Source organism: Panthera tigris, chromosome A2 (genome assembly GCF_018350195.1).
Source record: "Panthera tigris isolate Pti1 chromosome A2, P.tigris_Pti1_mat1.1, whole genome shotgun sequence".
In the NCBI taxonomy this organism is placed as follows: Eukaryota; Metazoa; Chordata; class Mammalia; order Carnivora; family Felidae; genus Panthera; species Panthera tigris.
The window spans coordinates 19,245,811-19,271,396 of NC_056661.1; the positions used below are offsets into that span (position 1 = coordinate 19,245,811).

The 25,586-nt window shown below is 55.8% G+C and overlaps 4 protein-coding genes across 9 annotated transcripts in view; 1 reads left to right on the plus strand and 3 right to left on the minus strand.

Annotated features, from left to right (window-relative positions):
- Positions 1 to 869: 869 nt before the first annotated feature.
- On the minus strand, positions 870 to 4,351 carry NPRL2 (NPR2 like, GATOR1 complex subunit). Its single transcript, XM_042979020.1, has 11 exons — positions 4,098 to 4,351; positions 3,464 to 3,555; positions 3,194 to 3,362; positions 2,946 to 3,054; positions 2,337 to 2,473; positions 2,148 to 2,245; positions 1,990 to 2,026; positions 1,778 to 1,871; positions 1,585 to 1,702; positions 1,169 to 1,311; positions 870 to 1,082 (listed from the first exon to the last, which is right to left on the minus strand). The coding sequence occupies exons 1-11, from the start codon at positions 4,173 to 4,175 to the stop codon at positions 1,015 to 1,017; spliced, it is 1,143 nt and encodes a 380-aa protein (XP_042834954.1). The 5' UTR covers positions 4,176 to 4,351; the 3' UTR covers positions 870 to 1,014.
- Positions 4,352 to 4,377: 26 nt separating this feature from the next.
- On the plus strand, positions 4,378 to 7,324 carry LOC102968591 (transmembrane reductase CYB561D2). Of its 2 annotated transcripts, none has more exons than XM_007088581.3 (4): positions 4,378 to 4,496; positions 4,922 to 5,073; positions 5,539 to 5,576; positions 6,262 to 7,324. In XM_007088581.3, exons 2-4 carry the CDS (start codon positions 4,947 to 4,949, stop codon positions 6,763 to 6,765), a joined length of 669 nt encoding a protein of 222 aa, XP_007088643.1. In that variant the 5' UTR covers positions 4,378 to 4,496; positions 4,922 to 4,946; the 3' UTR covers positions 6,766 to 7,324. The 2 variants fall into 2 exon arrangements, with proteins under 2 accessions (XP_007088643.1, XP_007088644.1); XM_007088582.3 differs by having other exon boundaries at positions 4,378 to 4,483.
- A 411-nt stretch (positions 7,325 to 7,735) lies between these two features.
- TMEM115 (transmembrane protein 115) lies at positions 7,736 to 12,474 on the minus strand. Its single transcript, XM_007088580.3, has 2 exons — positions 11,131 to 12,474; positions 7,736 to 8,516 (listed from the first exon to the last, which is right to left on the minus strand). Exons 1-2 carry the CDS (start codon positions 11,979 to 11,981, stop codon positions 8,312 to 8,314), a joined length of 1,056 nt encoding a protein of 351 aa, XP_007088642.2. The 5' UTR covers positions 11,982 to 12,474; the 3' UTR covers positions 7,736 to 8,311.
- Positions 12,475 to 15,994: 3,520 nt separating this feature from the next.
- The window catches only part of CACNA2D2 (calcium voltage-gated channel auxiliary subunit alpha2delta 2), a 142,119-nt gene continuing 132,527 nt past the window's right edge, over positions 15,995 to 25,586 (minus strand). Inside the window, exons 23-38 of one of the 5 annotated variants that reach the window (XM_042979025.1) lie at positions 22,266 to 22,326; positions 20,126 to 20,223; positions 19,814 to 19,904; positions 19,644 to 19,706; positions 19,391 to 19,494; positions 19,027 to 19,125; positions 18,846 to 18,934; positions 18,598 to 18,645; positions 18,298 to 18,369; positions 18,042 to 18,194; positions 17,824 to 17,876; positions 17,645 to 17,700; positions 17,362 to 17,488; positions 17,099 to 17,208; positions 16,918 to 17,000; positions 16,614 to 16,831 (exon numbers count right to left, since the gene is read on the minus strand). In XM_042979025.1, the coding sequence (XP_042834959.1) occupies positions 16,691 to 16,831; positions 16,918 to 17,000; positions 17,099 to 17,208; positions 17,362 to 17,488; positions 17,645 to 17,700; positions 17,824 to 17,876; positions 18,042 to 18,194; positions 18,298 to 18,369; positions 18,598 to 18,645; positions 18,846 to 18,934; positions 19,027 to 19,125; positions 19,391 to 19,494; positions 19,644 to 19,706; positions 19,814 to 19,904; positions 20,126 to 20,223; positions 22,266 to 22,326 (1,448 nt within the window). In that variant the 3' untranslated portion in view covers positions 16,614 to 16,690. Of the gene's footprint in view, positions 17,001 to 17,098; positions 17,209 to 17,361; positions 17,489 to 17,644; positions 17,701 to 17,823; positions 17,877 to 18,041; positions 18,195 to 18,297; positions 18,370 to 18,597; positions 18,649 to 18,845; positions 18,935 to 19,026; positions 19,126 to 19,390; positions 19,495 to 19,643; positions 19,707 to 19,813; positions 19,905 to 20,125; positions 20,224 to 22,265; positions 22,327 to 25,586 lie in introns of all 5 variants that reach the window. The other 4 variants (XM_042979024.1, XM_042979022.1, XM_042979021.1 and 1 more) reach the window with 4 other exon arrangements.

Genomic DNA, 25,586 nt, shown 5'->3' on the forward strand with positions numbered 1-25,586 from the left:
CAGCTGTACCGCTTCTGCGTGGTTTCCTGGCTCCAGTATGTCTCCTGCCCGACTCCACCTGTTGGCTCTATCCCCTCAAGTACTGCCCAGTGCCCACGTCTCTCCATTCTAGCCTAGCAGGCTGCCAGCACATGTCATGAAGTAACTGCTGTAGTCTTTTTCTAGGTGACTCTGTGGACGCTTCTAGTCCTCGAAATAATGTCCAAAGCAGCTTATCAGCAATTCTGTAGTATTAAGGTCTTGCCCCTTCCTTACCTCAGTACTTCATCTGTTGTCCCTCTCCCCATTGCTTCCCATGTTTCAGCCCCGTGGGCCTCTCTTGGGTTCCTTACACATTTTTTTTTTTTTTTTAATGTTTATTTATTTTTGAGGCGGGGGAGAAGCAGAGAGAGAGGGATACAGAGGATCTGAAGCAGGCTCCTGCTGACAGCAGAAAGCGTGATGCAGGGCTCCAACCCACCAACCGTGAGATCATGACCTGAAGTCGAAAGCTTAACCGGCTGAGCCGCCACCACCTGAGCCACCCAGATGCCCCAGGTTCCTCATACATCCTAAAGTTGCTTTTACTTTGCACCTGTTCCCTCTGCCTGGAATACTCTTCCTCCTTCAGGCCTCAGTTCAAGTCACCTCAGCGAGGCCTTCCTTGCCCATTTAATCCAGGACAGCCCCAGCTCCCACCCCAAGTCATTCTTCATCACAGCTTCCTGATTGTTTCTTTCTGGCTGTTATTTCAGTTTATAATTACCCTGCACATTTACTGTCCATAGCCAGTCTTGCCCACCAGATGGCGCACCAGGGTGCCAGGACCCCGGCTATTTCACTGCAGTCCTCCAATGGCTGGTTTAGAGGCGGTACTCAATAAAGACAGGTTGAAATGGGTGATTTTATTCACAGAAGTGAGGGTCAACCTTGAGACAATATGGACTAGTCTACTGGTCTAGCCCTCATGTACCAGGCAAGGCTTAGCAGGACAGAGTAGCCACAGCCATGTGCCTAGACCAGGCCACCCCAGTCTCACTTCCAGCAGATGATGATGTTGGGGTCATTTTCCAGCCGTTCATCAAGCTCATGGTAGCTCATGCCTATTTGGGACAGTGCAGGTGAGGTGAGTAACCATGACTTGACCACCCTGCCCTGCCCCAACCTTAGCTGAGCTGCCTGCTCCCACCTGTTTTGCAACAGATTTCATCGTAGCTGTGGCAGCCTGTGTAAAGTCGGGCAGGATGGCTCCGCTCCTCCCGAGACACCCGCACAGGATACTTCTGTAGTCGTCGGATGAGGTTCTTCATAAGCCCAAACTGGATAAGCTTCCTGGGGTGGGGTTGAGGGAGAGGGGGATGATGCCCTGGCCAGGAGTTCCTCCAGCCAGGCCAACTCTTTCCTGCAGTCTCCCTTCCCATTTTGTCTCAGTGACCAGACTGGCCTCCAAACACATCATCTCCAGAAAGCCTGCCTGGACTAGCAGTGCCACATTATTCTGCTCACTGGGAATCTCCTGATTCCTCTCTAACCCGGGGCTCCAGAGAGATATAGAGTATCTGCCTTCAGGCAAACCCCTCATGTCCCTGGGAATCCCCTTCTGACCGTTCATCAACGCGTTGCAGCTGCTGGGGGTGGCGGCCAATGAGGTCTCTCACAGTAGTGCCAGGGCTCAGGCTGCAGTACAGCTGGAACACATCCCGGAGACTGGCCCTCTTGTGCCCTGTGGGCACCAGGGGTCAGATCTGCTTGTAGCTCTGCCCTCCCCAAGATGGCCACCCCGAGAGCCCGCCACTACCTTGCTTGGTCACATAGGATAAACACGCTTCCTGCAGGGACTTGTCATCTACCAGGTCCTGGACCTTGGGTGTCGGGCAGTACACATTGGAATACTGGAAGGTAGCAGGAGGCACAGGGGGCTCAGTGAGGGGCTTGGAAGTCTGACACAGCCCCAGTCTGGCCAAGCCACATGATCCACTCTCTGCTTAACCAGACCCCAGACTCACCTACCTGGAGGATGGACACCAGTGTCACAACACCATAATACCTGGGGGAGATAGTTGTGTTCAGCTTCTGAGGGCCATGCCTTCCCAGCCCCCACACTCAGGGTCCCGGGGCTCTTTCCTGGCTAGCAACCCTGTCCTGACTGTGACTGTTGCCCCACTTACAGCAAGTTCTGGATGGCAATGCGCACCAGGTTTAACTCCACATCTGCCTCTGCTGAGATCTTTTGGACATGGCGGAAGCCGTCAATGTAGGGCAGGATCTGGGCAGGGCAGGGCAGGGTCAGCGGGGATGGGATGAGGCCAGGACTGTGGCCAGCTCTATATGATGATACCCAGGGAGGGCTAGCACACCTGTTGTGTGGTGAGGTCCCACTGTGAGTTGAAGAAATCCTCCTTGTCTTTGGTAAAGACAGGCACGTCATACTCCTGGGCCACAGGAGGGTCAGGCCGCTGCTCAATCACCTTCAAGTGGATGGTGTTGGACTCATCTGCAGGGGACCCACCCATATCTTCAGTGTTATGTCCTTTAAGAGGCCCTCAATTACCCTCCGGTCCTCCCAGAAGCCCTTGATGGAGATGGGTAGCTCTGGGTAGGGCCAGTCTCCCCCTTCCCCTCTACTTTAAACTCTATGCCTAATGTGGGGCCTGAACTTACGACCCTCAGATCAAGACTCACATGCTCTACTGACTGAGGCAGGCAGGTGCCCCAAATCTTCCCCTTTCAAGGAAGAAGAGATAGGTCCAGAGAGGGAAAGGAATATGCGCAAGGAACATGGAGCATGGCCTCCAAATCCTAAATCCTAACATGCACTGGACCTTGGACATCATCAAGCCAGCTCATGGCTATTTATTGGCCACCAATTTGTTCATTAGTCTTGTCCATGGCTGGGCTTGCCTTCCCCTGCTATGTTCCTATTCTTCCTCTACCCCTTTGCTGTCCTTGCAAAGGCTGGGCCATACCGATGGGCAGAGTACACCGGCCTGAGGCATTTAGCTCCTCCAGCAAGATGGTCATGATGGGCACCAACTTCTGCTTGCTCTCCTCTGTTGACACGAAGCTGCTCTCTAGCTGAATGGAGCATGGACAACATGGTGGGCACACCCTGGGACCCCTGGCCAGCATCCTGCCCTGGCAGATTCCTAGGTCTGGAGGGCTTTGGAAACATTTGTCTGCCTGCCCATCCACTCAAGCCCATTGTGTTGCAGACCTCCAGTGTGGTCAGGTAGCCAGCCAGCTTTTTGACGATGGGCTCAAGGGCACAGGTCTTAGCCTGAGCATCACACACGAAGCCTAGGTTGAAGAGCAGGGCATTGCGGCTGTACTTCTTGTGCTCGATGCAGACAGGACAGCCGATCAGTTTCTTCTCCATGGCTGTGCTGGATGGGGGGAACAGGTGGGAACAGAGTCAGGTTCTTTCTGCTCCCAAACTTGTCCTCTCCTCCTGGGACATCCCCCGCCTTCCCCACTAGGGCCTCACACAGTGATAAGCTTGTTCTGCAGCTCTGGCTTGGTGATGATGTACACTTGGACTGTGTCAAACAGCTCCCGCGAGATGAAGTCTTCAGGGACCTGGGAAGCGGAGTGGCAAGAGGCCCCTTAGTGGACCTTGGGACTAGGCATAATACCTTGGGGGACCCCCAAGGACTAAGCCTTCTTGTCCAGCGTTTCACCTCTCTCCCATCCACCCAGGCCTACTACTCCTTTGTGTTTCCAAACACACTCCAGGTTCTCACCTGCCTCCCGTCTTTTGCATATGCTGTTTCCCCTACCTGGCACACACTCGCCTCCATCTAAATTCCTAAGCATCCAGGGATACTGTAGGACCGCGCATCCCTGCGTCTCTTGGGAACTGATACCTCCTCTGGGTCCCCACAGCCCGATTTCTCACAGTCACTGTCTATGGGATGTTTGTTTGCTCCCCAACACTGGGAGCCTGGGACCTGGGTCTGAGTATTCTCTCGGTTAATGATCCTCCGTGAATGAAGGAGTGGTGTGACTGCGTACAGCACGGGGCACGGGAATCCACTGCTTCCAGGCACCCTGCTTGAGCTCGCGAGAGCGTCCCTCTCCCCGTCCCCCTCTGCCCCCAGCCCCGCGAGCCCGGATGGCACCTGATAGGTGATCTTGGGTCCCAGCGTGGGGTGGAACTCGCTGAAGAATATGCATTCGATACGGCAGCCGCTGCCCATGGCGCCAGCAGAGCCCAGGTCTGTAGTCTCTGACGGCTGGACCCCCTGCGAACACCCGTCGGAAACAGCCCGAAGGCCTGGATGATGGATCAAACACGCTTGCGCACTCACACCCGTCAAGCTGTCTGCTCAACGGCGCCTGCGCAGCATGACGGAGAGGTGTGGCGCGGGGGTGGGGAAGCTTGTCCCAGGAAGTCCCGGGTAGGTAGACGTCGCACCCGGAAGTGAAGCGGCTCCGCGACGGAGCTGCAGTGCGCGCGACAGGGGCCTGAGTATCCCGCTTTCTTGGGAAGAAACCACCAAGTCGGGTCAGTGCTGCAGGTGAGGCAGGCGAGTCCCTAGCATGTAGGGTCAGCATGCCAGCGGCACGTGGGGAGACTGTGCGCGAAGGGATTCAGGCTGTAAAGTCGGGAGCAGATGGGAACTACAATACCCGTAGCGCTTCACGCGCTTCCTGCTGGCGCTCCCGTCCGGCGATGGCGTGATGCACGCTGGGATTTGTAGTCTATTACTCGGCCTTGCGCATCCTACCTGGAAGGTGGGCCAGTGATCAGTGCCAGTTTAGATACTGGGCACACGCTGACAGGCTGCCAGCCCTCGCCTGTTACTGGTGCCTGTTTTGGTACTGTCCCTTCCTACCTTAACTTCTTGGAAGAGAGTGGCATTCCTGCCCTGCAACCCTTGCTCCAGTGTGAGGAGTGGACAGCAGGCACTTGAGACCCTTGCTCATTCTACTATGCTTTCAGGCTCCAGCCACTGGCCCGGTTGACCATGGCCCTTTCTGTGGAGACCGAGTCGCACATCTACCGAGCTCTGCGCACTGCCTCTGGGGCTGCTGCCCACCTTGTGGCCCTGGGCTTTACGATCTTTGTGGCTGTGCTTGCCAGGCCTGGCTCCAGTAAGTAGAATTCATAGTTGACTTCTGGGAAGGAAAGTGCCCCTTCTCCTGGGGAGCAGGAGCAATAGGAAGCCTTGGGCCTGACTCCTGGGAAAGGCTTGGTTGGCTGGGGGACATCGTATGCTGGAGGAATAAGTGGGGAGGAAGTGAGTGTGCGGGCTCTGTCAGTTTGGCCAGAGTACCTGGCTCTTCTTTCCTTATTTTGGTGCTCCACTTGGCTGCCTTGTGTGAAGTGCTAGGAGAAGGAGGGAGGCCTGCCAGAGGAGTGGCAAAGCATGGCCTCTGCTCCAGGGAGGGACCAGGAAGCAAGGATAGGTATGGGATGAGCTTGTTGCAGTAACAGGGGCCTTAGTATTTTGGCAGCACTTCCTTGGGCGATGCGCTGCCCATTTTCCTCAGACTGTAGGGATCGGTGTGGCTGGGCTCTTCTTGCCTCAGCCTCACAAAGCCTCCTCTTCATTCCAGGTCTGTTCTCCTGGCACCCCATGCTTATGTCTCTGGCTGTAAGTAGTGGGCCTGGCCAGCTCTTAGGGGTGGGAGGGAGCATAGTTCCGGGTGGTAGCCCGGGTAGCCTCTGAATCCTTATGGATGCTTAATATCTCTTTGGAGGGGTGGAATGTGGAACTGGAGGAGTCGCATGCTCCAACACCTGCCCGTAGTATATAAACCAGACTTGAACCAGAGTGTTCAAAACCCAGGGCAAATTTGCCTAAGCACAAAATGAGGCTTTATCCACCTCCAGGCAAGACGCTTGGAAAATGATTTTTGAGTGTACCTGTGTCTCTTTTTACCTTAATTTATGGTGATGCATCTAATTTTCCCTGAAATAGTGCACCCATGTGGCCAGCTCTTGCCAAGAAGCTGTATCCAGCCCTGTGTTAGGGAAACAAAGCTTGTGAATCATTTATAACTGCCACATCTCAAACCTTGTGTTTGCTGGGTAATATAGCAGACATGACATTTCAAAATAGCACCTAGGAAGAAATGTGGAGAGGTATATACCTCTTGCCAGTTACTAAGGGCAGATGTCCTGTCCCTGATAGAGCTCCCCACTCTTGCCCCGCCAAATGGATACTCTTGTCATTGGATAGAGAATGGAGAGGGGGAATCTGCCCACAGTGACTGGCAACTTAGAAAGTTATCTGAAGCTTTTTTTCCTGACTTAGTTTCCCATCCCTGTTTCCCCAGTTCTCTTTCCTGATGACCGAGGCACTGCTGGTGTTCTCTCCTGAGAGTTCGCTGCTGCGCTCCCTCTCACGGAAGGGCCGAGCACGCTGCCACTGGGTACTGCAGCTGCTGGCCCTGCTGTGTGCACTGCTGGGCCTAGGTCTTGTCATCCTCCATAAGGAACAGCTTGGCAAAGCCCACCTGGCCACGTGGCATGGGCGGGCAGGGCTGATAGCTGTGCTGTGGGCCGGGTTGCAGTGCTCAGGTGGGGTGGGGCTGCTCTACCCTAAACTGCTGCCCCGCTGGCCCCTGGCTAAGCTCAAGCTATACCATGCCACTTCTGGGCTAGTAGGCTACCTTCTGGGTAGTGCCAGCCTCTTGTTGGGCATGTGCTCCCTCTGGTTCACCGCCACAGTCACTGGTGGGGTCTGGTACCTTGCTGTGCTATGCCCTGTCATTACCAGTTTGGTCATCATGAGTCAGGTGAGCAACGCCTACCTGTACCGCAAAAGGATCCAGCCATGAGCTCTTCCCAGCCTAGAAGCCTGGATTTGCCCCTCAGTGTAGTAGCAGGGGCTGGGGCCTCCTGGATTTTCTCAGCTAAGTCATGAGGACATCTCAGGCACTGGGGAAGTCTAAAGTAGGAGTCTTGTGTGTGACATTTTTTGCTTGCTCCTCATGGTGGAGTGCTTCCCCTTTTCTTCTGTACTGTCCCAGAGGAGCTTATGGATGATGTCTGGCTGAAGCTGGGGTTGCAAACCTACTTCCCCAGCAACTCAACTCATACTTGTACTGGTATGTCTGGAAATTACAGGAGAGAAAAAAGCAAAATAAAGAAGAATGACTGAAAAGACCGGATGGGAGGAATAGCTTAGAACTGGGGATAGTTCTCACTAGTGCTGTCAGAATGAAGAAACAGGCAGCTAGGCAAGATGGGGACCCGTCCCTGGCTGCTCACTGAGGGGCTGAAGCTCTCCCAGCACATGAGCTCTGAGATCTGGCTGCTGAGCCTCCTGTGCCCTCCTGTGCCACCCAGGGCCCTAGATGAGTGACCCTAGATGGTACAGCTATGTGTCCTTTCACTCGCCCACCTGCATACTGTGCTGGCATCGCCAAACTGGTGGTTAGATGTGGACAGTGACACGGTGGGAGCTGGGGATGGGCTGTTTCCATAGGTTTCAAGCACTGACCACTGTCTTGAGGGTGAGCAATCGATAAGAACACTCTTTATGATAGAGAGGCCCTCAACCATCCGATCTTCTGGGCAGAGCCTCCCTGACTGGGAATCAGAGAGAGAAAATGCGTAAGTATTGGAAGTGACAGCTCTGGGAAGGGTGTTTAACAGTGGGGGTAGGGGGAGTGGGGGCAATAGGCTTCTTATTCAGCTGGAGCTGGCAGGGAGACCAAGCCCTTGAACCTAGAGTAAAGTCCCTAACTTTGCAGTTGAACATGATGAGGGGGCTGCCCAAGGTGGTCTGATAGAGCCCAGGAGCCATACCTCAAAGAACTGCTTTATTGATACTGCGAGGCTGGGCTTCACTGCCCACTCAAGTGGTCCTGTAGAAAATACTTGGGAGCCATGGCTCTTCTGGCCAAGAAGCAGCCATAGCCACAGCAGAGGGAATCAGAAATTTTCACATGAACATAGTCTTTCTGAGGGTGGGCAGGAATGTGCAGCCCTGCACTGGCTGGACCCCCAGAACGGTTTTGGCAAATCCTTGCCTTGGCTCAGGGCTCTTGGCAACCAGTATCAGGCATCAGGGTTGGCCCAGGAGGTGTGGCACCACTGTCCCTGCAGCCACTTGCTTGGGGCTGTCTGCTGAGGTACAGTCTTACCTCAGATGGCCCGGGCTGGCTGACACTTCAGAGGCCCCATGCCTGGCATAGTGGTTGTCTGGAGTTGGAACCAGGTAGCAAGAGTCCTGGGTAGTGTTGGCGAGAGATAGCAGAAGGCTGTGGAAACCCCCAGCAGCCCTTCTTCCTTCTCAGAGCAGTCAGTGCCCTGGAGTAGCTGAGAGGTGTCAAAGGGGGGCTTGGGAGAGGAGGCGCCTACACTCAAGGTGGTCTGGAGTTACAGCTTCGGCGGAGCTGCCTCGAAGGTGATCAGGCTGGATTCTGGGGCAGCCCCCTTCCCTGGGAGCATGGGGGCCTTGTCTGAGGGTAGGGGGCTATCCACCTTGGCCCCTGCCTCCTCTTCATCGTCATCCATGCTTGGCCAGACGGACTGGTCCTCCACTCTCTTCAGCCGCTCATTGAGGGCCTTCAGGGCCAGTTGCCTGGAGCCAGAGGAAAGATGACAAGTCACTTGGCTCATGCCCTGTACTCTTCCCCCATGAAGCTGACTCCCCCTACCACCCAGACTTCTCTCAGAATTCTATGTATTCCCCTTCACCATGCAGGGCCCAGGGCTTCCCAGGGACTGGATAGGGCCACCTCTGCCATCAGAAGAAGGACCCAAAGGCTGTAGAGCCTCCCCTTCATAGCCAGGGCACCTTCAGGCTGAGAAGGCCATCAGGGTGTTTGCCATACTGTCCACCAGGCCAGTCCCACGAATGATTCTGAGGGTGGTGCCTAAGCATGGGCAGAGTTGGTACCCCAAGAAAGATGGGTGGAAGGAGTCCCTGAACATGGGAGTTTCTGCCTGGGCACTGGTATCACATCCAAGGAGAGAGTTATTACTTCTTCCTCTCTCCTCATTAGGGGTGTTTTGAGTCTCCTGGCAAGGGTCTGTGGGGAATGCTGGAATGCAGGCACCTACCCTGGATCTCAACCTGGGAAGCAGGTCCAACTTGGGTCAGCCCACCCTTCCTGACTCTAATGTTCTCCTTCCCAGAAGAATCCCCAAAGCCACCACTACCAGTGTTAGATCAGTGAACACCAAGTCCTTGCAGAAAGAGGAGGAACAGCCCATTTGGACGGGACACAGGCCAAAGCTTACTGGTTCCACTGGACAAATCCTTTTGGATCTCACTTGGGGGGAGGTGGGAAAGTTGACTAGAAGATATACACGTGCACTTGGGACCCTAGTCTACCAGGAGGTAGAATGCCCGTGCTGCCAGGCAAAACTTTCACTAGTGGTCACTATGAAACCCTGATGCCTCAACCTGTTTGTGCTACAAGCATGGGGGAACAGCCTGTAATAGCCTTCCAAGTTCCAGCAGAGAACCAAAACCTCCACCATACCAGGGAACGTGACAGAAAAGGCAACAAGAACACAGGCGCAGAAATCCCGAGCACAATTCCACCCTTTCCTCCGGCCTGACACATGGCGAACTGGCATAAACAGGACAGTCCTTCCCTGTGCTACCCAGGCTTCCATCCTGTAGACTGCCTCGTCAGTTCTGTCTAAAGTCTGCCAATGTAGAGAGGTAATGGCATGCTAGTCACTTCCTCACAAGGGCCAAAGATAGGAAACCCTGTCTCCCCACTACTAGTAGCCATTTGGGTTTGGGAGTGGCATGCTGCCAGATGTCCAACTGCTTGGAGTAGTAACAACCATAAGGCTACATCAAGAACCCACATCCTGACAACCTCGCCTACCCCAACCTGCCATTTTCTTGGGCCTGAGCAGAGATGTTTTGAAATGTCAGCCAACCCTAACAGTCCAAGACTTCTCACTAAAGGAGGAGTCACCACCGTGTCTCGGCCCCACCTGTAGAGCTGAGGACAGCTCAGTTTCTACCAGGTCCAACCCTCTTGGTCCCATCTTCTCCACTGTATAAAATGAAGACAGACCTGTCTTTAGAATTCATCAGCCATAGACACAAACTGTAGGGCCAACAGTTATGCCCTGCAGCATGCCTTGTGTACTTTTCAACATCCACCACCTTAGGCCATAGTAATCTGCAGCCCTTCCCCTGCTGGAAACCCCTTCATGAAAGGGGTGTGTCCCACACTGAAATCCACAGCCCCAGTGGAGAGTAAGCACAGGGATAACTTTTCAGCTGAATTCATAAAACTGTCTGCCAAGAATCCATTTCATAGGTGAGCAAAAGCAGAAGCTGACAGGAGAAACAAAGCCTGCTCCAGGCTTCACTACTAAAAGAACTGCCTCAAAAAAACAAACTCTCAACAATAATGTTGGAAATAGAGCTGTTACCACTCTGGTGAGTCAACAGACCTGGGAGAGAGAGAGAACGAGCCAGAAAGCTGGATTAAAAAAAGATCTGCCCTGCCCTGGCCAAGGTGCATTCAGTGAATAATTCATCTGGGACTCCAGATGGTGCAGATGGCTTGGTTTACAGATAATTAAAAAGGTTGTCTCCACTCCCTGTGTGGTCAGCAGACTCCACAGTGGGTCACATGGCCTGTCCCCTGGGTTTGGTGACACATACATGCTAGAAGGATGGGGTGTAGTACCCCAAGTTTCCCTCTCAATAAGTGGCAGAGAAGCACAGCATATGAATTTTTAAGATCCAGGAAGAGGACCTGGCTCAGCATTTTGAAATTGGGGTGGCCCAGACTGCCTAATAAGAATCCCAGGTCTCTTTCTCTGTTCCTCCCTCACAGGGGAAAAAGGACCAGCAGGTTGTTTCTGGCTCCCATAGGACCAGTGTCTAGGATTCCGAGTTTCTGACATGATTAGGATTATGTGTATCTGGCCATTAACCCCTCACATAGTATAAAAGGACACTGGGCATTTCTTGGGACTTGTTAAGTAGCCTGAGTGGTGAGAAAGGCAACGTTCATTCCTTAATACTGGAAAACACCTACTGGAGCCCAGACTCCTACATGCTGAGTTTCTCAAAACCACAAACTGGATTTTATCTCTGAGTCTGCCCCAACACCTGACCCTTGGCTGCCAGCCAACATACAGCAAGTATAACAGACGATATGGGGCTTGATCAATACTCTCCTAGTTCAACAAGGTTTTGGAATACTCCACAGTACCTTCTCCGTTCTGCATCTTGAGGGTCTGTCCCTGGGAGGCTGATGGTGATGGAAGACGGGGCACCTACATCATAGCGCTTCACTGTCTTCTGGCATATCTTTACCTTCACCAGGAGGCCGTGCACCAAGTTCGCCAACAGCCCCACCACGGGCTGCAGAATCTCAGGGAAGAAGGTGGCAAAAGCGAAGTGGTCAGCCATGTCCCCTCGCCCTCGGCTATGGCGCTGGTAGAAGCGAAGATAAACCCAACTGGAGAGCAGCCCAAAGCCATAGGAGGCCAGTGCTGGGCTCTGGAGCAGCGTGGCCAGCCGCAACAGCAGCAGCAGCCCCAACAGCAGCATAGGCACCACGCTGACACGCACCTGGGGCACACGCAAGACCACACAGTCCCCCATGGTTTGCTTGAGTGCCACCAGGACACCACCTAGGAAGCCCAGGGCTCCGTGGATGCGGATAGTGAAAAGGTAGACCAAGTTGAAGGAAGCCATGTAGGTGAGGAGGTAGGCGAAGGCCCCCAACAACCCCACTGACACGTTCACCACTGAGAAAAAGATGAGCAGCTCCAAGGCCCCCCAGAGGGGCTCCAGCAAACGTCCAGCCACCACCACCGTGGCAAGACTGATGGCCACATCCCACACGTGCTGTTCCATCAGCCCATGGGTGGCCAGGGTCCAGATCCAGAAGTTGGGCGGAAAGAGGTAGCCTGGGGTAACCGCCAGGCAGCCCGTGTCCACGGCGAAGGACAGCAGGTAGAGGAAGAGTACTGTCGCACACAGGGCCTTCACCACCACGCTGGCGCTGGCCAGGATGGCCCCCAAGTGCTGGCGGGCGCCCGGTAGGGCGCGCTGCATCTTCCCGAAGGGCGTCGGCCTGGGGGAAGGGTCTAGTGTGTTAGGGGCCTCCCCGGGGCCTCGCCCCAGTCCGGCCCCGACGGGAGGCCCGGGCCCGGCCTAGTCACTGGCCTATGGCCCCGGTGAAGACTCCACTTCTGGTCGGGTTGGCTCCGGTCCCAAAGGGTCAAGTTGGGCCTGGTCGCGGGGCCGGGGCCTAGGCCCCTCGCCGGGGACCTGAGGGAAGGCCCTGGGAGGCTTCTGCACGTCTGCTCGCCTGCCTGCCCTGTGGGCCCCGCGCCGAGCTGACCGGGCTGGCGTTGATCTCAGGGCTCGGCCTATTCCATCCACTCGGGGGCCCTACGATCTGCGTGGGACTGGAGCCTAGTTCTGGGCCCCAGTCAAGTCTCGTCAGCTCCGGCTCGGCCTCGGTCTTGGCTACGACCGTACCTCCTCCCTTCCCAGGCACCGACAAACAGGGTGCTGCGCTTGCGCGCTCCCGACGGCGGTGGGATGCCCTTCCGGCTCTGCGGCATGCTGGGACATGGAGTCCTCGGCCGAAGCCGGGGACGAGCGGATAGCAACTTTCTGGGTAGAACTACAAGTTCCAGGAAGCTGCGCTCCCGGGCCATTCCGGTTGGTAAGAGGAAGGTGTGCTTGGGAGTTGTAGTTCTCAGGACAGTTTCCGCCTGTTGTCGGGAAGTGGGGAGGAGTCAATAGCTTCGCTAACCTGGAGGAAAGCTGCGGGTACCTGCGCGGCAGCGAAACTGCAGACACGCGCTTGCTGAATTTCCTGGGAACAGTAGCCCCGGGCATGTACATCTGAATACTTCTGAGTGTGTCTTTGTGGACAGGTGTGTGGGTAAGAATGTTGATGGTCTTGGTGTGCGTACCAGTGTGCAGGGACTCCCGAAACTTCCGCAGTCTGGTGGTGTGTGTCTGATCCAGGTTGTATGGGTGTATGAGACCTGACCCAGATTGGAATTCTTGCTCTTCCATTTGGCGGCTGTGCGACACTGGCTAAGATTCCTCAATTTCATGGACGTAAAATGGAGATAATTTTACGGTGAGGGTTCAAGGGGACTGTGGTGTAAAATGCCAGTCCACTCTGGGGGCTCAGTGAGTGTGTTGCCCAGGCTGCCCTTGTTACAAGTGTGGTGGCACTGCGACTTGAACTCAGGTCTCCTGTCCCAAAAATGGCAAGGCTGGACTGCTTTTAGTGACTCTCTTCCCCATCACAGATTTCTTATCTCTGGCCTTGATGAGGAGAGATCTCCCCCACAGACTTGGGCCAGGGTGGCCCAGGGCCCTCACTTCACTGCATTGGTAGCTTCCAGCAGTTTGTGTCCTGTGCAAACTGATTTTTTGGTGTATTTACTTCTTAAAAATGTGCATATAGTTAAAACAATTATATATGACAGAGCACATGTATAAAGTGCAGAATCCCTTCCTTTCAGCCACTGATCTCAGGACAACTTCCGACCTGCGCATAGCCTTCTAGGTTACAAAAGGTGTTGACAGTCTTTTCTTTGTCTAGGGTCTGGGCTTTAATTTGATGCCAGGGAGGGTTGCCAGCTTTAGCAAATCAAAATACAGGGTGTTGAGTCAAATTTGAATTTCAGATAGGTGAATAATTTTTAGTGTAAGCATGTCCCCAGTTTTTTTAGTATTGTTGTATCATACAATATTGGAAACATACTAAAAAAATTCATCTTATATCTGAATTTAAATTTGACTGGATGTTCTACATTTTATCTAGCAACCCTATCCTGGGACCGAGCAGGCATGGGAGGGCATGGGAGCTCTCTCAGGAGTTACTAGTTAGGCATTGCTCTGTGGCCAACCACTGCAGGAGGAGTGAGGAAGAGTGTCTTTGCTAAGGCCCAGAATGTCCTCCTGCATTTATTTAGTATCCAATGCCCCCCAACCAGGTCACCTCAGGTTTCTAGCTGAAACCTTTGCTGATTTCTTGCCTTTCTCACCAAGCAAGAGAGGAGACTTAGTCTGTTTGTTTATCTGTGCTATGGGGATAAACTAGTACCAAGTCTAAGGTGTAAGCTGACTGCCTACCAGGTGAGTGTAAAGTGTGTTGTAAGTGAGTAAGCATCAGCAGTATTAGGAAACCTCTGTGCTGGTGGTTACTAGTTTCTCTCCTTGAAAACAATGTGAAGGGTCACATGGAAGTAGGGTTGATTATTAAGAGAGTTGGGATTAAAATGAACAAGGGCACAGGGCAGGCCAGAGGGAGGTCTGAGAGGATTCACAGAAACTGACTCAGTTTTGGGTTCCAGAATGAGCAGTGGCAGTCAGGGAGAACACTGGGCCTTGGGCCTCCCCTCAACTGAAAAGGAGCCATGGTCATGCTTATGGGTGGACCAGACCCTGGCCTTCTCTGGATAGCAGGATGGGCCCTCAAACACCAGGTCATGGACTTGGGCCAGGTACTAACTCATCGCTCCAAGTGGATGACCTGCCCACTAGGCCCTGGTGGTCTGACCTGATGGCTAGATGCCTACCTAAACTCAAATTTCATCTGTCTTCTTTCTTCTGTCATCCTGGCCTTTAAGGACAGCTTTTCTCAGAGATTATCTGAGATGCAGGATACCAAGGATCTGGTATTTAGGAAGCCCAGGAAGCGTCATGCCCTACACCTACTGGGTACCTGGGTTGCAATAGCCTTCATTCCCAGTTGAGTGTTAGGTGGGACTTTGAGGTCATGGCCACCTGTCTTCAAGCTACCCAATCCCCACCCTGAGGCAGACACAGTGGATGGGAACCATTTGAAGTGAAAATATGAACATTATTTAATAACTGATCTTCTGTAATAAACCATTTGAAAATATTTTACAAGGAATCACACACACGATATTTTACAAAGTTTCTTGACTTTTTTGTCACTGTTGTTTTTCTGACTTGTCTGTACAAAATAGAACAACAACCAAAAAAAAAAAGGGCAGAGAAGAGGAAATGGCCCCCCAGTCCCCCACAGATCCCCCGAGCCCGAGGTGAGGGGGCAGCCAGGTCGGGTGGGTGATGAGAAGGATTAGACCCAGCTGGGGGTTGGACAACTACCTGATGGGGATTGTTTGTCTGTTTTCCTGTTTTTTAAACTTAAAATATATATTTATTTTTTTGTATATGTTTCTTTTTTATTTTTATATTCTCCATTGAGCACCTGACTACACTACAGTTACACACACGCCCCCCGCAAGACATGGCTGGCATCTAGGCTGGGTGTACAGCATGGGTGCCCACCCTGGCACCAGCAGCGGGCATGGACCATACACACACACTGAGAAAGCAACAAGCAACGTGACATTAATTAATGGAGCCATTAATTAATGCATCACCCTCCCCCCTCCTCCCAGTCCATCTGAGCCTCTTGGCCACCTCCCCCTGCTCTCCTGTCCCCCACTTGCCCCCAGGCTGCGATGCCTATGGGGGAAATGATCAGAATGAATGGTGTGAAGACATGTGCCTGGGCCCAGCCTCTGTGTGTGCACAGAGTGTGTGCATGTGTGTGCGTATGCGTGCATGTGTGTGTTCAGCAGGGGAGAGCAGTTTGCTCCCCCTCCCCCATTGTGTGAGTGTGAAGAAACAGGGAGTGGAGCACAGGCCTGAGTATGTAAGGGCCAGATTGGGGGTGGGATAGCCCAGCCAGGAGTGATCATGTCACTCTGGCTAAGGCAAAGGGCAATGTCTGGTGAAGATTCCTCTGCCAAGAGGTGCAGGCAGTGGCATGTGGTCTCGCTGGGGGCCTGACACTAGTGCGAAATGGTTACAATGAGCACCTGGTGGGGTGAGGGACATTTCCAGGACACTGGTGGCTAGGGTGGGACAGAGGTGAACCCCCTGTCCCAGCATTTGGCACTGTTTGACATTCAGCTTTAGAGACAGAGGACCAGCTGGGCTGCAGGTCAGATTAGAGGTGGGCAGTGAGCAGATGAAGTGTGCATGTGCCAACCCTCCCACCAACCCCCTGCCCTGTGTAAGGCTTTGTGAGCCCCTACCCCCACCCACCCCATGGTGTGTTTGTGTGTGTGTGTGTGTGTGTGTGTGTGTGTGTGTATGTGTGTTCGTCCTCCTAGGTAAGTCTAATGTGAATCCAGTTTCTGCCCTCAGGGCTCCAGGTGTTTATGGGGTTGTGTCTGAGCCAGTGTCACTGTCACTGGCCTGTCACCTGCAGGGCTGGAAGAAGGTGGGAGGTGGCTGTAGGCCTGATAGGGGCAGGAGCCATCGAGGGGCTGCCTCAGGACCTCCCTCCTGCCAGGACTTAAGATGGGATGCACAAGCCTCAAACTGCCCATCTCAACTTCATTATTCCCAGGGAATCCAGATTTGGTCCTGGGTGGGACATAAGGGCCAGGTTAGAGAAGTCCAGCTGGGGCAGGGCCTAGGTCTCCCACACAAAGGGAGCCTTGGGGCAGGGTGGGCAGTGGAGGCCTGGTTTGGCACCAGTACTGTGGCTTCCCTGTCCCAGCCCTCAGGGGCGGGTGAGTCCAGTGGGAATAAGGGGTCTGGGGTCACTTTGACAGTTCGGCGGCGAGATGTGGCTTGGGGGCCAAAGACCTGCGGCACCCTCCTTTGGGACCCCCCCCCCCCCCCTTCCAAGGCTCAGACTTGGGCCTGGCTACTCAGGTCCTTCGGTGAGGGAGGAAGCGAGGCTCTAAGGCGGGGTGTGGGAGGCAGGGGAGAGGCGGGGAGGCCTGGGGAGGGGCAGGAGGGGGCGCTCAGACGCGGCGCGAGGCGTGGGCGTGGACTTGGGGCTGCGGCCGAGGAGGCAAGCCCAGGAGGAGCAGCAGCTGCAGGGAGACCAGGACGCCCAGCGACGGCGGGAAGGAAGCTCCGCGGCCACAGTCTGAGGTATCTTCCTGCGGGAAGAGGCAAGGTGCAGGTCGGCCGGGCGGCCCAGGGAAGGGAGGGGGCCGGGATGTAAAGTGCGCCGCCCCCTCCTCACCGTCGCGTTGTAGTCAAAGCAGATATGCGGGCCTCTCCGGTATCGCGGTCTCTGCACCAGTTCACACTGCTCCGGGCCGTCCGCTGGGCATGGGTGGGGAGTCAAGGAGGCTGCAGGGCACTGAGGGGGCACGCGGGACAGGAGGGGGCGCGGGCGGCGGGGAGCGGCGGGGGCAGGATACAGTGTGTCTCTTTCTGCAGAAGCCGGCCACCCTCACACTGGCTGCACAGAGGCTTCTCGGCCACCACGAACAGAAGGTTGGTGTTGGTCAGTCTTTGCGCGTGGAACAGCCTGGAGGCAGTCCGGAAAGGCGGGGCTTTGAGACTCGCCCCGCCCCTCCCCGCTGTAGCCCCGGTCCCGCCCCGGGCCGCGCCCACCCGGCAGGCCCCGCCCATGGGCCCACCAGGCTACAGCCAGCCCTCCGGTCCCGATCCCCGCGGGTACCTGGAGCAGTTTCCGCAGTCGATGATGGCGTTGTAGGAGGCGTTCACCGACCCGAAGTAGTACTGGGTCTGTTTCATGACGCAGCTGCTCTCTCGCGCTTCGGGGTTCCCCTCAGCCTCCGCGGGGTCTGCGAGGGCCCAGAGCGCCTCAGCCCCACCCATTCACCCTGGCAAGGTCTCGGGTTTCAGCCTCGCTCAACTTTAAGCCCCGACCTCCCTTTGGGATGGGTCCGGGCTTAGTCTGGGGAGGGGGTTCGAGGAGGGGCCTCTAACGCCCCACCTACCTGCCTGGAACCAGCTGTGATAAATGAGGCCATAGAGAAGCTGCTGGAACAAGGACCTGTAGGGCAGGGGTCACTGAGTGGGAGTGGTCAGCAGAGGCCAGTGCCCTGCCCCACCACTTCTCTTGAGCCCTTCTGGTCAGGAAGCACCCTTCCTCCACTCCCTTCCCCTTCGGACTCACCAGGCTGCAGCCGAGGTCCACCAGGCCAAGTTAAGGAAGTCTGCAATAGTGGGCTGCAGTGGAGAGAGGGGCATGGGCTGCTACTGCTGTCCCGGAACCCGGGTCACCCCCAGCTCTCTTGTCAGAGGTGGAGCGTCATCTGTGGGCAGGTCTCCCAGCCTCCCCCCCCCCCCACCCCGTTGCCCACCATCTCCAGACCAGGCATTGCTGGGGCTCACCACAAAGACCCCCCGGGGTGCAGCACCCAGGTTGCCTGGGGGTTGGGGGGCGCAGGCTGCCTGATAGTCGTAGGACTCTTTGCGGGTGTAGAAGGAGTTATTGTAGAGTGCCAGCATCAGGTTGGCATCCACCTCACTGAAGAACCTGCCCACCTGGGAATGCCAGGAGGGAGTGGTAGTCACAGGGTTGGCAGTGCCACACCCCCTGAAAGCTCAAACCTTGGCCTCCTCCTTCTACCCTCTCCCTGACCCTCACCTGGTCCCACTGATGATTCTGGTTTGACAGCACCAGGAATCCCCCATCATCAAGGAGGACACAGAGCAGGTCCTGAAAGGTGGAGAAGGAGGGGGAAGATGGAGAGGGGCTCAGGCCCAGACCTTCCTCCCCAGACCCTGGCAGTCGGGTGGTTGGGTAGAAGGGGCACCACTCCCCCAGTTGTGGTAAAGCTGTAGAGGGTGGGATGTTGAGACCCCCAGGCCAAACGATAGGCTAGGAGTTGCAGTTGGGATTAAGAAATCAGGGATCAGGGTAAGCTAGGGTTCGGGGCACACACACCTCATTGTTAACCTCGCAGTCCATCTCACAGTGGCTGCTGGGACCACACTGCTGGGCAGAGAGCAAGGACCATAAGGTGCCCGCCAGTTTTCCCCCTCCCATCACCCTTTGTACATCTAGATCCCCAGGCCATCTACAACAACCACTGCCTCCCCATAGACACAGGAACCACTCTGAGTGGTAAGGATTTCCGGGAGACTCTAGAATGGGTTTTGCTGGGCTTACTGCCCCCACACCTGCCCAAGTACCTTCTGAGGCTGGTCCTGGTGGGTACGGTTGCTGGCTAGCACCTTGAACTTCTCGGCCCAGGCCTCTAGGTCCAGCTTAACACCTACCACTATAGGGGAGAGCAGGGGGTCATGAATGCCTGCCTTCCTGGGCAGCACCCTGCCCATCGTCTCTTTCTCCACCTCCACCCCAGGCATTCACCTGCTGGCCTCAGTGTGCGTCCACCCAGGCTGAGCTCCACAGCTGTGCTGACGAGGATGCCCACTGTGTCATTCTCCAGCTCCAGTGGCCTTAACAGGGCTGGCGGTGGGGTGGGATGGTCAGGAGTAGGGGCTGGTGGTTACACTGACCACTCTGTGCTGGGCCTGTGGACCCAGGGGCCCAAGCCAAGTACCCAGTACCCAATGTAGTGTTTGGCACAGCCTAGCTCTCTCTCCTCATCTGCCCCAGTCTCAGCCAGCCTCATGTTTGAGAGGGGCCTCAGAGAGCAGAGCCTAGTCCTGGCTGAGCAGACAGGGAAGCCTCAACTTCCCATCTGCTGCTGGGCACCTTGGAGGACACTCACCGTCCTGGTGCGGGGGCTTGAAGACATAGCCATGGTTGTCCAGGCTACGACGGTAGAAGCTGGCATTGAAGGGCTCTGGATTCTCCGTCCAGTCATCCGCTGCTCTGGTTATCCGACAAAGACAGAGGTCAGTAGAAGGGGTGGTGTATGGGGGACAGTGTCTCAGCCAGGTGCAAGGAGGCCTATGGGAAGCAGGACAGAGGCAGGGTCCCAGACAGGGGCAGGGTGTTGGGCGGCAGGGTTGGTTACTTACTTGTTGGGGAATACGCGAGTGATGCCACCATCAGTGGCAGCAAACACGGCCAGAAGGCTGTACCTGGGGGGCAGCAGGGAGGTGAGTCACAGGCTTGCCTTCTGCAGGGCAGGGCCAGGGCCTCTGGGCCCATCCCAACCTCCTGCTCCCACAGGCTGGGTGATGCCTACGTGTTGAGATCCTGGTCCCGCCACACACGCTCCACCAGCTGCTGTGTGATGCCTGTGTCCAAGATCAGGTTGTGCAGAAGGAAGTTGTTGCCTAGAACAGGAGGTTAGGGGTGGAGGGGCCATCTTCTTGTGGCTCCCTGCCCACTCTCCCCCATATACCCAAGGCTCCAATAGGAGCCTTTCCCACTATCTGGCCCAGGTCCTGCCCTGGGCTTGGGTCTGCATCACACCTGCCCGGTCTCTGGGTTCTTTTGGGCTGCCCCCTTGTGGCCTGGGCACTGCCCAGACCCGGCTGCCCCACTAGGCACTCACACTGCTTGGAGTCTGGAGTCACTTTCTCCATGAGCTCAATGAAGTTTTTCAGGAACTCGGTGTTGTTGTCTGAGGCATTCAGGTCCTTGCAATACTCTCTGGGGGTGGGGAGGGGCAAGAAGAGTGGGCTTGGGGGGCTGGACAGAGCAGTAGGGTTGAGGTTTCTCAACAGGCCTGCCTGGCCATTGGCTGAGAAGCCTGCGCCTTTGGCAGGGGGTGTGTATTCTTACAGGCTGCCACCTCTGAATAGGGGCGGAGCTGACACAAGAGTGATGGTCTGCTTCCTCCAATCTGGCAGGTTCTCCCTCCAGGGCATAGCCCTGGACCCTGACGGCACACCTGGGAGGCCCCAGGAGATGCCTCATGGCTGGCCCGTCCACCTGTATGCTGTGGGGTTCCAGTGGGCACACGGTGGGTGAGGTACCGGCGCTGACTTAGCCTAAATATGACTTCAACCTGCCGCTTCCTAGTTTTGCACCTTTGGATGACTCACTTAAGCTCCCCAAGCCTCAGTTTTTTCCATACCACAGAGGGTGTCAGGAAGTCAGTGGGAACACGTGGGTCCTCAGACTGGCTGCTCCTTCTGCCCGGAATGCTCTTCTCCTAGAGGCGGACAGTCCAAATCCCTCACCTCCTCAAGGCCCTCACTGGGCTCAGGCTCTGGCTCCGGCTCCAGAGAACATAACGTGGGAGTTTTGGGGCATGGGAGGCCCGCTTCAGGCTCTGTTCCCCCAGGAAGTCTTGGTGAGCAGTCCTTCCACCCTGGTAGGTGGAGCTATCTCTCCTGCCTAATCCTTCCTTCACACAGCTGCCACTAGAGACCTCCCTGCTGCCCTGAATGCAGCAACTTTGTGGGGATTATTAAAATGCACTGCTTCCCTACACCGTGCTAGGGCGCACAGTTTGGTAAGGGCAAAGCTGGGGGCAAGCTGGGTTTCAGCCCCCACTTGCTCTCTGGCCCCTATGGCCTTTGTACAGCACACAACCTGTACTTCTGTGGTGGGGGGCACAGCTGATACATCCAGAGTGATGCCCCAGTTGTGCTTCAGATACAGTTCCCCCACAGTGCCCCCCAAGAGTATGTACATTTACATTTGTGGGTTACTTCATTCACTCACCCAACATGTATTTATTGAGCTATCCCAAGCCAAAGATACAGAAGTGGCAAAAACAAACACAGTCCCCTCTCTCAGGGTCATGTAGGCCACACAGGCCTTTTCACTCATTCCCACAGTCACTAATGCACACAGCCCACTCCGTATTTACACTCAGACTCTTACAAACATACACAATTACTCACAAACACAAACACACATCTACAGAGAGAGAAATTTGTGGGTGCATGCACACACGTGCATACACATGGAGGTTAGGAATGTCCAGAGCCCCCGTGTGGTGCCTGAGAGTGCCCATGGGTCTCTGTCAGTTGCACCCACCTGCCCTCATCCAAAGCCAGGTCACAGGGAAGGGCTTCACCACTGGGGGAGCTGCTGGCCTCCTCACTTTGGGCCAACAGGCAGAGCGTGTATACCCAAGGATGTGTGTGTGCACGCTGAGTGTGCACTTGAGGGATGGTCCAGGCCCGGGCCTGCACTGGGCCCTGACCCTTCACTTGCCAGAGCACCTCTTTAAAGCCCTTGTACCCTCTACCTCTCCCAGTCCTCTGTGAGCCATCACACCTAAACTCAGCACTGCTGACAGGGGCTCTGGCTGGCTCATCCCCAGACCCACACAAACACTGAGTGACACAGGACAAGGACGAGGTGCAGGGTGGGAGTTGGGGAGGGTACCACAAACCAGAGCAGCAGCTGCCCAGTCAGGAGTGTGCTGTGGACAGCCCGCCCAGGGCAGAAAGGGCTCCTTCCTGGTGGCCCGGGAGGGCAGGGAATATCAGCAGAGTCCAGAGCCCTCCTGCCCCAGGCCTGGTGGGGGCTGGAGCTGTGGGCGGCTGGCCACTGCTGCCTGGTGCGGCTGCATGGCCCAGGGTATGCACATGGCCGCACATACGGGGCTATGCATGGGGTGGGGGGCGACACTGCACAGGACACACACACACAGAGCTCCAGGCAGCAGTGCAGGAGGCGGGGCCGGGGCGGTTGGGGTTGGGGAGGACACCTCAGCAAGGCCACACGCAAGCTACCTGGGAGCAATGAAAACATGTCCTTCAGACTCAAAGCTGCTGGGGAGCAGGAACTCAAAATCTGCAACAGAAACGGGGGGTTATCCGGCGGGGGCTGGGGAGGCAGAAGGCCAGGGGGCTCAGAGCTGACGGGGCTGGAGGGACAGGGCAGAGGGTGGCTTGAGGGAGGGGGAGACACCAGCAAAGAGGGAACCCGCCACTTCCACGTTCGAGCCAGAGAGAAGGGGCGGGCAGAGAGAAGGGGCGGGCGGGGAGGGGTGGAGGGCCTGTGGAGACTACAGCATCGCAGGAGGAGGGCAGTTATAGCCAATATGTTGCCCAGGCCTGGTCCTCTGTCGGCAGTGAGTCCCGTGGCGTGGCTGTATATGCTTCCATACAGCTGTATAGCACATATACACGGACACACACACACACATATATATACACACACTGCTATATATATGCATGGTCTGGGGGAGGCGCCGGTCTCGCTCTTATCACATCCGTAATGGAAAAAACCGCATGCTGAGCTTCCTTTGCCTCCAAAGAGACTTTGAGGAAGGGAATTGGCTTTTGGCCGCGGATTTTTATCTCTCTTTCTTTGCTGCAGCTGTTTGCATTTTGGTAGGTCTTGCTTTTGTTCTGTGTCAGGCATCAACATGGCCAAACCGAGGGAGTTTCTCACGGGCACAGACAGTCCAACCAGAGACAGTGTGGGCAGCTGGGGCTGGGCTGCAGTGCATTGTGGGGGTCCAGTGCTCTTTCTTGGGCTGGGAGGCTGGGTGAGGGGAGACTCATGCCTGAGAATGTTCCCATGCTGTGGAGGAAGGTGTGGGAGACAGGAGGACTCAGGAATGCTGCACAAACCTGTACACCTGCCCTCTTGGGCTGGGAGCATGAGGCCAGGCGGGGAAGAAGGGTGGGTCTTTACCCTTCCTAGGACCTGTCCGGGTTCAGAGCAGCCAAAGAGGAATGCTGTGGCTCCAGAGAAGGAGTGCTCTTAAGGACCTATCAATTAGACCTGTGCATGGTGTGAGAGTGAGTGCGTATGTACATGGGAAAACATGTGTGTTTGCATACCTGTGCAGGTGTACAAGTGTCTCTGTGTGGGTTTGTGAGTGAATCTGGGCTTCTCTGTGGCCTCTCCCAGCCCAGATGGATCAGCCACCTGGCAGGTCTGCATCTTGGAGCCATGCCCCTGCCCCTTGGCGTGTTGCACTCTGGGCAGCCCACCTTCCAATCCTGTCTTCACCAAGGTATGATCTCTCTGTCACCCCAAGGCTTATTTTTGCAGAAGAGGTGTCTTCTCTGTTCCCAGATACTCCCACAATGCACTGCAAGATTCGGGGAGGTGGGCTTGGGGTGCCTGCAGGGGCTGGGCAGTCACTGGTTGGACTGTTGCTTTCTGATGGGACTGTGAGGCAGGGTTTGGACACAAGCCGACAGGGAACGGGTGCGGGGGAGGGGAAGGAGGAGAAAGAAAAAGTAGGTAGGGGAGCAGGAAGGGAGATTAGGCTATAATTGTCATTGTTACTATGGCCCTGCATTTCTGGGGTCAGTGGGAGGGATGTGGGAGGGGGAGAAAAGACAACTCAAGCCAGTGGGAGTAGGGCCTGTCCCCCACCCCCACCCAGGCCAGTGGTGCCAGCTGTATCCCCTTTGCTGGACTATGCTGGACAGGGCCCCTAGGGCTTCTTGGAGAGCCCTGGCTTCCAGGTCATGGGGACTGGGGACAGGAACCCCCCTTGTGGCTCTCCATGCCTATCTGTCCAGGCAGGGGTATCTGCCCCTGTGGCAGAGACCCTCACATGCTGCCCTCTCTCACCCTCCTTGTTCTCCACCAGAGTCTGTGAGTTCAGTGCCTTTCTTTTTCAGGAATGTCTCGCTTGGGTACCCCTAAGTGCCAGAATCTTTTTGTTCATACACAGACTGATTCCCTCTAAGCTCTTTTGCTGGCCCTTGGGGTCCAGACATGGTTCCTTCCATTCCTGGCTAGGCTCACTGTCCCTGAGTCTGCTTTTATTTCCCAGGGGAATACCTTCTCCACACCTGACCCTCTGCCCCAGGGGCAGCAAGTACCAGGGTTGGGCTGGGCCAGTGGACCTTAGCAAAGTCTCTGGAGGCAGTGGGGGGCACCAGGACACAGGGGCTGCAGCACCTAGGCTGGTGCCCAGGATGGCTGGGCCTGCCTGGCTCTCCCAGTGGCATGGCTGCTGCCCTATCCTGCCCGTCCCAGAATCAAGGTGTAGGGCCTCCAAAGCCTTCCGTCACCCCTTGGAGGGCTGCCAACTTCTGGACCAACTGCCAGAGATCACAGGAGGGAGAACTATCCCAGACGAAGCCTCATGTGGCTGGCACTTTCCTTTACCCTAAGCCTCACACATAAGCCCCACTGAAGACTGGTCTAGCCCTGCCTATCAGGCCCCCTGTCCTCCTGGGTGGGAGGTGGTGGAGAGGCATCCAGCCCTGTCCCCACTGTTGAGTTGTCTTAGAGGGACAGAGAAGGTGGGGGCGGGCAGGGGCCTGCCCAGAGGGAGAGAGGAGGATGAGGAGGGGGCCTGAGCTCTCAGAACACGCCGGAGACCACCCTGCAGGCAGGGCCAGGAGAAGGGCCCTGGCTGTAATAGGGGTTTAGGGATGAGGGAAAAGGCAAGAACTAGAGGAGCCAAGGGGATGCTGGGAGGGAGCCCTGGAGAGCAGGGGTTTGGCTGGTCCTGGGCAGGGAGGGGGGCAAGCAGGGGTGTGAGGGTGGGTGGGGTGGGGAGAGGAGGGTGCACTGGTTCTGAATATACTTGCCCTTCAGTTTGCTGATTGGCACTGGGACAGTCCACCAAGAGAGAAAGCGAGGAAAACAAAAACAACACAAACACAAAAACAAACGAAAAGGGGGAGGGGAAGGGGAGGGGCACAAACAATATTTTATTCAATGGCTGTTTGAATGAAAATATTGTGTCTCATCATCATACCGAAAGGAAACTTCTTGCAAAAAAACGACATGAGAGAGAAAGAGAGAGCGAGAAAACTCAAAGGAGATGAGCCCTAGTCGGCCAGGCAGGTGGGGGGCGCCCGGTGGGGCCGGAGCCCCAGCCTCCCTCCCAGTGACCTCGGGCGGTGGGCAGGCGGGGCCACAGGCTCCAGAGGCCTCTTGGGGGAGGCCCAGGGTGAGCAGAACATGCAGGAATGAGCCACAGGCAGAGGAGTGGACCAGGGAGGGAAGGAAGGAGAGAGGTCCAGAGAAGAAGAGAGGGGGAGAGTGAAGGGGAGGAAGAGGCAGGGAGGGTGGGAGATGCAGGGATGAAGGGGGGTGGAGAGAGCAGAGGGAGGGAAGGAGGGAGGAAGAGA

Coding starts and splice junctions, on each gene's coding strand:
- TMEM115 (XM_007088580.3), bottom strand. CDS start 11,981: ATGCAGCGCGCCCTACCGGGCGCCCGCCAGCACTTGGGGGCCATCCTG. Junction 8,517..11,130: donor CAAGATGCAGAACGGAGAAG/GTACTGTGGAGT, acceptor CTCTGGCTCCAG/GCAACTGGCCCTGAAGGCCC.
- NPRL2 (XM_042979020.1), bottom strand. CDS start 4,175: ATGGGCAGCGGCTGCCGTATCGAATGCATATTCTTCAGCGAGTTCCAC. Junction 2,474..2,945: donor CCGGTGTACTCTGCCCATCG/GTATGGCCCAGC, acceptor GGTCCCCTGCAG/ATGAGTCCAACACCATCCAC. Junction 1,083..1,168: donor TGAAATCTGTTGCAAAACAG/GTGGGAGCAGGC, acceptor TGTCCCAAATAG/GCATGAGCTACCATGAGCTT.
- LOC102968591 (XM_007088581.3), top strand. CDS start 4,947: ATGGCCCTTTCTGTGGAGACCGAGTCGCACATCTACCGAGCTCTGCGC. Junction 5,074..5,538: donor GCTTGCCAGGCCTGGCTCCA/GTAAGTAGAATT, acceptor TCTTCATTCCAG/GTCTGTTCTCCTGGCACCCC. Junction 5,577..6,261: donor CCATGCTTATGTCTCTGGCT/GTAAGTAGTGGG, acceptor CTGTTTCCCCAG/TTCTCTTTCCTGATGACCGA.